This window comes from Armigeres subalbatus, chromosome 3, assembly GCF_024139115.2.
Source record: "Armigeres subalbatus isolate Guangzhou_Male chromosome 3, GZ_Asu_2, whole genome shotgun sequence".
Taxonomy (NCBI): Eukaryota; Metazoa; Arthropoda; class Insecta; order Diptera; family Culicidae; genus Armigeres; species Armigeres subalbatus.
In genome coordinates, this window is record NC_085141.1 from 268,932,447 (window position 1) to 268,943,434 (window position 10,988).

The 10,988-nt window shown below is 41.3% G+C and overlaps 1 protein-coding gene across 3 annotated transcripts; it reads right to left on the bottom strand.

Moving 5' to 3' along the window:
- Nucleotides 1–8,069: 8,069 nt before the first annotated feature.
- On the bottom strand, nt 8,070–10,015 carry LOC134219620 (melanization protease 1-like). Of its 3 annotated transcripts, XM_062698407.1 has the most exons (6): nt 9,885–10,015; nt 9,575–9,626; nt 9,371–9,516; nt 9,060–9,316; nt 8,521–8,798; nt 8,070–8,460 (listed from the first exon to the last, which is right to left on the bottom strand). In XM_062698407.1, exons 1-6 carry the CDS (start codon nt 9,897–9,899, stop codon nt 8,162–8,164), a joined length of 1,047 nt encoding a protein of 348 aa, XP_062554391.1. In that variant the 5' UTR covers nt 9,900–10,015; the 3' UTR covers nt 8,070–8,161. The 3 variants fall into 3 exon arrangements, with proteins under 3 accessions (XP_062554391.1, XP_062554390.1, XP_062554389.1); XM_062698406.1 differs by lacking the exon at nt 9,885–10,015 and having other exon boundaries at nt 9,371–9,513; nt 9,575–9,768; XM_062698405.1 differs by lacking the exon at nt 9,885–10,015 and having other exon boundaries at nt 9,575–9,768.
- Between the last annotated feature and the right edge of the window lie 973 nt (nt 10,016–10,988).

Sequence of the window (10,988 nt, forward strand, 5' to 3'; positions counted from 1 at the left end):
TGCGCGCGTTATTCTACGAGTGAGAGACCCCGGCCCGGTAAGTCGCGTCCGGAGTGCCTTGCGTTCTCTCACAGCTGCGAGCTCGCGCATTGCTGCGACCGGTTTCGAGGTGCGCAGTTTTCTGTACGCTTCTTGCAGCAGGGGTCCTCTACCGCAGTCTGGAGGGGCTAGAGAGAAATAACCGGAGTCACGTCGAGAGCGAGCAAGCTAGCGCAGAAATAGTGTGCTGCATATGCGCAAGAAATCCTACGCGGAGAGAAACACGAGAAAGATCAAGGTGAGCCAGGTGAGAAGAACGAGATGGAAAATGCGAAAGAGAAGGGTAGCTGGCCGTAGAAGTCATATGCAAGAACGAGCTCACTAGCAGGTTGAGAGATGATTGCGCAAAGAGCTTCAAGAGATTGTGGCTCAGCGAAAACCGTCAGCTCAGCAATATTTCAATCATTTATCTCTCTGCTCTGTCCGCTTTTATCTTATTCTTAAAATGCCGAGATTTTATTTTTATATACCTCTTTATATATTTACTGTTACAGTTATGTGCTGCCGTTTTACTGTTTCTGCTGCAATATATCTTGCTGCTATGTAGTTCGTAGGAATTAATTAAAAGCGCTGCCGTGAAGGCGCAAGTGCAGAAGAGGTGTTGATATTTTCAATGAAGAACCCAACTTTTGTTTTGAAGGTTAACGTTAACGATAGTGTTATGTTTGATGTTTTTGTGAATCAGTCGGGCCTACAAAGACAGTGCTGGAGGGGGCTGGGTTCGACTCCAGGTCTGTTCTATGTAGGGTGATCACATGATTTTTTTTTCCAAAGGAAGACAGTTCCTCCAAATTGTGCCGAAAAGGAGGACATTTGGATGAAAAAGGAGGACATGAGAAGGAAAATACCAAACACAAAAAAATCATGGTGTTTACAACTACGGAGACTTTCATGGCGACTTTTAAGTACTGGGTCAGTTTTAAGTCCGAGTCTCATGTTTCCTCTAACACAATGAGCTTACAAATACAGTCCACCTTGAAAGGAGAATACTCATTTAACTTTAATTCACTTTAAAAACACATTCTTGTGTCATTTCTTTTCCTAGCTCATTACTCACAATTTTGGGAAAATATCCTACGAGTGTTTTAAAACATTAATTTGACATCTTCTAATTCACTAATCTAATGTTTGTTCTTTACATTGATTTTTATCGAAAACTAGATGGAAATGTTCCAAGTTGGAAAGCATTTAAACTCTAATGTTCCTAAAACTGTACGTTTAATTCAGCGATAACAAGAAAAAACTCTTCGGAAATTAATGTCTAACATTCTTAATTGTTTCCTTAAAATATACAATTAAGAGGACATTTCAGGGCAAAAGGAGGACATCCAATTTTTCTCGAAAAAGGAGGACATGTCCTCCTTTAGGATACCATAATGGTCACCCTAGATCTATGGTATTTTCTAAATCTTATGGACATTGGCGTAAATAAGGGGGGGCCTGGCCCCCTCCAGACCTACTTGCACCCCCCAAACATTTTGAAAAATAATTCTAACTTAGTTAATTTTTATTTTTTGCGCGTGTAGCTGTCATTGAGTTTGACATCAGTTTGAAGTTTGGCGGTCCGATAACTGCATAACTGTTGCAACTATCGAATTGCAGTTAAAAAGCATTGCAGTTAAATGACTTGCAGTTATCGAACGCCTACTGTATAGGCAATAACAACATTTCCTAAAATATTCATTTACAAATTTTCCTTTATCTATTATCACAAATGGCATATCTAGCTTTCCACGTTCGCCAGAATGGCGCATGATATAATTTTTTTGACAGTTTAACTGTTTCCAGACATTAAACTGAAATTTCGATCTTAGCGAACTATGAAACTTTGGTAACCAATACCTAGAATTTATTTATTATTTGTGAAAATAAAAATAATTTTATCATCAGTTATAATCATCATATATCAGTCATGTTTCACATTTCTAAACTACAAAACATGCCTAAACGAAGCACATTATTTCAGCAATTTAAAGGGATAAGAAATAAAATAAACCAGATAGGGGGAAAGACGGCTTTGGCAGGTTTTGTTCTATTGGCAAGGGGGTTTTTGTCGAACAAATTTTATGAAATTTGGCCACAATATTCTTTGATATGCAAAGAATGTTTAGGCCAAATTTGAGCCTAGTCAGTCATAAAAAACCCCCTGCCAATAATAGAACTAAACCTGCCAAAGCCGTCTTTCCCCCTAGTAATTCACCAATTCACATTCGTTCTCCCAAATAATATACAAAATGTTCACGGAACCGCGAAACAACTCACTTTATGATTATTTTCACTCAAATCTGCCCTTGCGTGGAAGAAGCCAAATATAATTTATTTATTATTTATTATCAGACTAAGGCCGGAGCGGCCTGTGCTGCACATAAAAGTCTTCTCCAATCAGCACGGTCCATGGCTGCACTTCGCCAACCACGCAGTCTGCGGAGGGTCCGCAAATCGTCCTCCACCTGATCGATCCACATTGCCCGCTGTGCACCTCGCCTTCTTGTTCCCGTCGGATCATTGTCGAGAACCATTTTCACCGGATTACTGTCCGACATTCTGGCTACGTGTAGAGATGTCGCAAATTAATCGATTACTTCGATTAATCGATTCATCGTTGTGATAATCGATTAATTTTGAATCGATTATTACCCATCGATTAATCGATTCAATAATCGAGAGGAATCGTGAGTAATCGATTAGTTACTAATCGATTAATCAGAATTTTACGACATCATAAGGATGTCGAAAATTAATTGATTATTTCGATTAATCGATTCATCGTTGTGATAATCGATTAATTTTGAATCGATTACTATACAATGATTAATCGATTCAATAATCGACAAGAATCAAGAGTAATCGATTAGTAACTAATCGATTAATCGGGATTTTACGACATCTCTAGCTACGTGCCCGGCCCACCGCAGTCTTTCGATTTTCGCGGTGTGAACGATGGATGGTTCTCCCAACAGCTGATGCAACTCGTGGTTCATTCGCCTCCTCCACGTACCGTCCGCCATCTGCACCCCACCATAGCATCGTCCAGGTCTCGTGTCCGTAGAAACTACCGGTCTTATAAGCGTTTTGTAAATAGTCAGTTTGGTACGGCGGCGAACTCTATTCGATCGGAGCGTCTTACGGAGTCCAAAGTACGTACGATTTCCAGCCACTATGCGCCTCCGAATTTCTCTGCTGGTATCGTTATCGGCGGTCACCAGTGAGCCCAAGTACACGAATTCCTCAACCACCTCGATTTCGTCACCACCGATAGAAACTCGTGATGGGTGGCTTACATTGACCTCTCTTGAGCCTCTTCCTATCATGTACTTCGTCTTCGACGTATTGATGACTAGTCCAATCCGTTTAGCTTCGCTTTTCAGTCTGATGTAGGCTTCCTCCATCCTCTCAAAGTTACGTGCCATGATATCAATGTCGTCGGCGAAACCAAATAACTGGACGGACTTCGTGAAAATCGTACCACTCGTGTCAATCCCTGTCCTTGAGTGCCAGATTTTTTCAATTTCGGCTGATGGCAGTTCTCAAAAGAATAATAAGCATCCTGATTATTTGTTTTGTATGTAGTGTAAAATTTCCAGTAATTAAATTTAGGTTTGTGAAATATGTTTAAAGTGACTTGTGCGAATCAAGAAAGTTTCAGCTGCTTTGGTTCATTTCTGCGTGAAAATCGGATCGTTGAGATTGGGAGTGATTGAAGTGTGGAAAACTACTACATTCAGAGACGCTGTTAACTTGGCGAAAACCACACCTTGGCCACCTACGGGATGGAGGTCCCTATGGCGTTACATGTTAAAACCAACAAAGGTCATTCATCGAAAAAGGATTAACTTGGTGAGATTGTTTCATTATATTTAAACTATGCTTTTATTTGAAAAAAAAAAAACATATACGCCCTGGATTTCAAATCTGGAAGTCTGTTTATGGATCCATTATCCATTTGATAATGGTAGCATGAACAGGCGGGGCTTATTGTGAGCAAAAGTGACCTCGGACTGGTCATGAAATACCAGGCAGTCTGAAATGGGTCACTGGAGCTGCAGTAGAGCTAGCACCATCTAACTCCCGGACTAAATCTGACTGTAAATTTTGTAAAACAGACAGCTTTCTTCCATAACATCACTGCCAGACAGTGGGGGTTAGATTGGAGACACACACACACACTCGTCTCAATCCCTGTCCTTCGTATTACTCCCTCCAAAGCGATGTTGAATAGCAGACACGAAAGACCATCACCTTGCCGTAACCCTCTTTGCGTTTCGAAGGGACTCGAGAATGCCCCTGAAACTCGAACTACGCACATCACCCGATCCATCGTCGCCTTAATCAACCGTATCAGTTTATCCGGAAATCCGTTTTCGTGCATTAGCTGCCATAGCTGGTCCCGATCGATTGTATCATATGCGGCTTTGAAGTCGATGAATAGATGATGTGTGGGCACGTTGTACTTGCGGCATTTCTGCAGTACTTGGCGAATGGCTAACACCTGGTTCGTGGTGGAGCGTTCGCCCATAAAACCCGCCTGGTACTGCCCCACGAACTCCCTTGCAATTGGTGCTAGTTAACGACAAAACATTTGGGAGAGTATCTTGTAGGCGGCGTTTAGCAATGTGATTGCGCGGTAGTTGCTACAATCCAGCTTATCGCCCTTTTTGTAGATGGGACACACGACACCTTCCATCCACTCCTGCGGCAAAACTTCCTCCTCCCAAATCTTGGTAATGACCCAGTGCAGCGCTCTAGCCAGTGCCTCACCACCGTGTTTAAATAGCTCTCCTGGTAGTAGGTCAACCCCAGGGGCTTTGTTGTTTTTTAGCCGGCCTGGATTTCCTGGACATCCGGAGCTGGTAGAATTATGTCCCGCGCGCGTTCTCCCAGGTTCATCACCATACCGCCATCTTCGTCTGCCACATCGCCATTCAGATGTTCTTCGTAGTACTGCCGCCACCTTTGCCTAGCAGCACACATGTTCCACATAGGTTAGTGCAACTCATGTATGACCAGATTCAGTCACAATGAAGTTGTTGTCACCAGTTACGTCTGATTTGTGCTGCTCGGGTTGGATCACCTCACGCTCGTTCGTAAGAAGGTTCACGTTTATGTCCTTACACATATCAGGCTGTGGCACGTCGCCCTTACGTGAACGGTTTAACTTCTTATAGAATTTTCGTGTGTTATTAGCGCGGTACAGTTGTTCCGTCTCTTCACGGTCTCGATCTTCCTGCTGACGCTTTTTCCTCCGGAAAATCGAGTTTTATCTGTTCCGCGCCCGTTTATATCGTGCCTCATTCGCCCTCGTGCGGTGTTGCAGCAATCTCTCCCATGCTGCATTCTTCTCTTCTACTAACTGCTCACATTCGCCGTCATACCAGTCGTTTCTCTCCGGGGGCACCGTGTCAAGTGCAGCGGAGTCCAACGAAATTTCTATCTTTTATAAACCCAGGATTTTTTTAAACGGTTGGAATTCATTAATTTTCTCGATTAACCTGTTTTTTACAGCTTTTTAATACCACCTGAATTTGCATTTACTCATGCACAACCCAGGACACGTGCTTATTGTGATTATCAAGCTACCACACGGGAGTATGTCCAGAGGTGAACCAGCCAAGAGCAAGCCTCTTCAATAAAGAAAAAAAAAACGGGAGTATGCTGGAGTGTCAGACTCGACCATCAGTCGGGTGACATATAATACCGACTATAAGGTGTCCCAGAAAGTATAAGCAATCGATGCGCTCCTATTGTTTTAAGATAAATTTTAAATGATAGGTAATCACTGGGGGCCCTCCTTAGCCGTGCGGTAAGACGCGCGGTTACAAAGCAAGACCATGCTGAGGGTGGCTGGGTTCGATTCCCGGTGCCGGTCTAGGCAATTTTCGGATTGGAAATTGTCTCGACTTCCCTGGGCATAAAAGTATCATCGTGCTAGCCTCGTGATATACGAATGCAAAAATGGTAACTTGGCTTAGAAACCTTAGTTAGTTTTTAGCTTAGCTTAGTTAATAACTGTGGAAGTGCTCAATAAACACTAAGCTGCGAGGTGGCTCTGTCCCAGTGTGGGGATGTAATGCAAATAAGAAGAAGAAGGTAATCACTGAACATCTTTGTTTACGTTATCTGTTGCTCTGTGATAAGTGCCATTTGGTTAAGTTTTTATGGGGATGCGAAACTTTCTCCTTAAAAAGTGCAAAAAGACTTTGCACGAATGATGCACTATTCACTGCACTGAGTCAGATGGCGGAATATAAGATAAGAGCATCCGAGCAGTTTGCAATGCGATCCGGAGGCATGGTGTGGATTTTACATTTCAGGGCATGAACAAATCTGAACGTAAATCGGTCCCTCTGAGCCATATGCTCGATCGGAAAATCTTTCAATCTTTCACCGTAAAATGGTACTTCTGTTCAACTTTTGGAGAAATCTGATAACATCGAAGAATAAAGTCGACCAAACAAGACACAAAAAGAACTACGGACTTTTAGGGAGCAGAAGAAAAAAACAAGTGAATAACATGCTGCACATGTCAGAATATGGGCCCATAAGTTATTTGATAAACTTTTGTGTAGAAGATCGTTATGCAAGGCGATAATGATGATAAACCATGAGTGAAGTTCGGTTATAAAATGCTTCCACGAGACCATTGCAACACGATCCGTATTGGTTAAGTATTTACGATGTTGTTAAGAAAGTTTATTTAGAAAAATTGGGTTGTTTAGCAAATAAAAATATGAGGATTTTTATAGTTTAACATAAAGAGCATGCTTTTCTGATCTCCAACATATTTTTATTTTGTTTGTAAACCTTTTATTTACATTTTTATACAGCAAACAATAAGCCATTTCAATCGATAGAATGACACAAACATTCATAGAATGACAGTTAGCCCATGCAGCATAAGAACAAATTTTTAGTCCCATATAAATTTAAAATGCAAATTAAAAATAGTTCCGGGGCTCCAAAAATTCTGAAAAATTGGGGTTAGGCTCAGTTTTTTATGCAGATTCAGAATATGTAAAAACATATATACCCCTAAACAACCCAATTCTGAAAAAAGGCAATGATTTTGTAAGCAATTTGTAAGTGTGGAATTCTCTCAAATTCATTTGCAGCGATCGATACAATAACAGTTGATGTGTACGTTCAGGAATTCTTGTAGCGGCGGTTACTGTCCATTATCCGAAAGCATCATAATCCAGTAATATTTGGCCGAAATTCCTATTATAACTCTTTGTGATTTGACAAAGGCATATTTGTGAAAGCATATCAAGGAAGGGGAATCCATCATAACTTTGTAAAAAACTCACAGCATTTGAGGCTTATTTGGATGCTCACCTTAACGCTCCACTGCTGTGCTTCGAGGTTTCTATAACAGTAACTGTCTGGGCCTACAGATAATACGCTACGACACTCCTGTCTCGGCATGCGCAGTCCATACTCATATTCAATCTTCTGCTGAGGCCTCGAGATGACAATAGCGGTGACGCACTATGCCTCAACACAAGCAGATCACGCACTGCCCTACCGAAGTAGGGACACTCCCCATGCCAGTTAGCACTCCCTGGGCTCCTGTGCACTTTGAGCGGCACACGGTCGCTTTGATAGGCCTACTGGCGGACACATGTAGCTTTTTGTAGAGGTTGAACAGATCCCACCGCCAAACATAGTCCCTGCTGATCCCTGGGAACGCGTGTACGGTGTCCCCGATCAGCACCCTAAAAGTCCGATCGGAGAGAATATTGGAGACTAAGATTGTATAGCTGCGTGTTTACTTCGGAAGAATTCGTTGTAGAATGGGTACCAATATCGTTACCAGGATGTAATGCATGCTGCTTGGATTCGAGTCGTCCATCTACTTCCAGCTTGTCTCTCGAATGTCGGTTGACTCGACTCTCAACCACCTTGTAGATAGCAGAAGTTAGAGATATTGACTGGTACCTGGTACCTGGTGGGGAGCTTTTCTATGTTGATCTACATAGGATAAGTACATTAATAGTAGAGCGCGCAGCTAAGCTGCCTGCCTGGAAATAAATACAATGTCAAAAATTTATTTATTTTTCAAGTAATTGCATGTCATTAATATTTTTAATAAATTACACCACAGGTTGTTGATAGAAATCAACTTTTATTCTAACAAATTGTCTTGTATCCATTCCATAAAGTGGGAAACCCTGGCATACACAGCGGGAAAAATTGAACCGCACGGCAATCCAAAATTAACTATTCCAACTTGGAACCAACTACCCTGCAGTTCAATCATCAAAGGCCCTCCAGAGTCCCCGTCACATGTATCTCCAACCTCGTCTGTAGAGGATTTAGCACAAAGGTGCATTTCACCAGGTTCGCTTCGAAATAATATCTCGCATTCATCCAGGTTGGTTATCTTGAGCTCCACGTGCATTTTGATGTTGCTCAATGCTTCACCTTAAACCGGATATTTGAGTTGTGTTGATCTTTATAATAAATAGGAAAATGTTTGCCCACCTGTTCCATTAGTGCCCCATCCGGCCGCGAAAACATGTTTATTCAAGAACTCTTTCTGTTGGGATGCCAGAACGGGCAAACAGATTGGCAGTACATAGTTCGTATATTCAATTGGTGTGGCGAGTTTGAGAAGCGCCACATCATTGCGCTCACTTCTGTAATTCGGATGATTTATTATCTGACTGACGTTTGCGTAAATAACAGGGGCATTACAGTTATTTGACGAGTCACAATCTGGATCCGATGACAAGTTGTGTTCTCCAAGTCGCAGAATCAAACTAAAACAAATTTGAAATAGCTTACTGATACCGTGATCAAGAAACGCTTCTGGATCCTCCTGTTCAAAAGAGTGGCAATGGCAATGATCAATACTTTGAAATTTAAAATTGTAATCCCGCATCTTGATTAAACTGAATATACCTAGCAAATGAAACACTCTATTTGCATAATATATCAGTTTTGGATCAAGCGCGATTTTGTAATGCACGATCAAATTAGCACTCACTCTTTTAAAAATAGTCTCCAGACTCGATACTCACTCTTCTGCCTTCGTCAAGCCTTTGAAACAGTGCGCGGCGGTAAGAACATACAAAGTATTTATAAGAGATCCTCCACAGATCACTTCGCGGGTGCCAGCTTCTAAACGCTCAATTACAACCATCCAGCGGTATTGCTCCAATTCAGTTTCCGTACCTCCGATGATTCTATCGCTTACGTGGTTGAAACCACAAACATCGATGTCCGGAAGTGTCATTTTCTTGACTTTTGTTTCTGTCATTGATTGCGAACAACATACCTTTGAACCATCAGAAAATGATTATAACTTCAGAAAATGTTTACGATATCTTACCATGGCCTTGCCACAGGAATTAGATTTCAGCAATTGACTGTCGTGTGCAGAAACTACTCTTTTCTGGGCAATTTCTAGAAGCTCAGGGCAATAATCGATGTGCACGCATTTTCCATGTTTGCCTTTTGTGTTTATACAATGATCTACTGATAATAATGAACATATACTGAGCAGTTTCTGCATTAATTTTAAACTCTGGAATACCTGGATCCTGTGATGATGCTATTCCAAATATTGAAAGCCATAGAAACAGATCCTGTAGAATATTGGTCATCACAAACAACGAATGATAAATTAATTTGCACCTGATTATTTTCGTTGCCAATAATATAACAAATCGAGCTTACAGGACACTCGCAAGAGAACCACTCAACGCAACTAATGCTGCGGTTATCATCTTTTACTGTAAGCTTGAGTTGTCTACTGCAGTATTCGTGAAATGCGAGCCGCAATAATAAAGTACTCCTTTATGTGTTTGTTTCTAACAATAGGTATTAGAAAAAATGTCAATTACCAAATTTACACACATTGATTATGAGGCTGATCTTATTTCACGATTAATAGGGGATCATCACTACGGAAGCTAATTTTTGGCTTTTGCGATGCTAATCTCTATTTCTACAGCACATGCGACTATGAAAAGACATCGTGTGGTTATTTGATTGAACTAGCGATGAAGTATGTTGTTCAAGCCAGCAGATGTAAATTGTGGAATCTAGTCTTGGTGTTTTCTTACTTCAACATTGAAATAAAAACCCAGATTAGTCCACCTAGCGGTGATGATGCCTTTCTCGTGCATAGTCAATCACAAATCAACATCTTCTTCTTCTTCTTGGCATTACATCCCCACACTGGGACAGAGCCGCCTTGCAGCTTAGTGTTCATTAAGCACTTCCACAGTTTTTAACTGCGAGGTTTCTTAGCCAGGTTACCATTTTTGCATTCGTATATCATGAGGCTAGCACGATGATACTTTTATGCCCAGGGAAGTCGAGACAATTTCCAATCCGAAAATTGCCTAGACCGGCACCGGGAATCGAACCCAGCCACCCTCAGCATGGTCTTGCTTTGTAGCCGCGCGTCTTACCGCATGGCTAAGGAGGGTCCCACAAATCAACAAACTAAATGCTAATTGCATTTGTTCAGTTTCAACAATGTAAAGATGCGTTTATTTAATTATTATCTGAACGAATAAATCCTAGTGTTAAAGAATCGATAAAGTGGGCGAAAAGTTCAAATAATAACTCTGGAAATGATAATAGAACACAACACTTAGTTGAAATGCAAGCCAAGTTTCAGTTTGAATGTATAGCGCCATTGAAAAAGACGTAATTATTTATCATTTTAAAATAATATATAAAGAGGCTTAGCAATACGTTTTTGAAAAACATTTTCATCTTGATCCTATAGTGTAGTTTCAGTTGAAACACGAAGTGAGCTCTGCGACAATAGAATTTTTTCCCATTTCTGGATGTAGCAATTCGATGCATTGCGAATAGTGCGCATCTATGCCTTACCCGTGTACCATCATATGCACTAGTGTGCACTACTCGAGAAGCAGGCAGTTGATACATCCGGAAATGGGATGAAATACGTTTATCGCCTGAAACTGAAACTC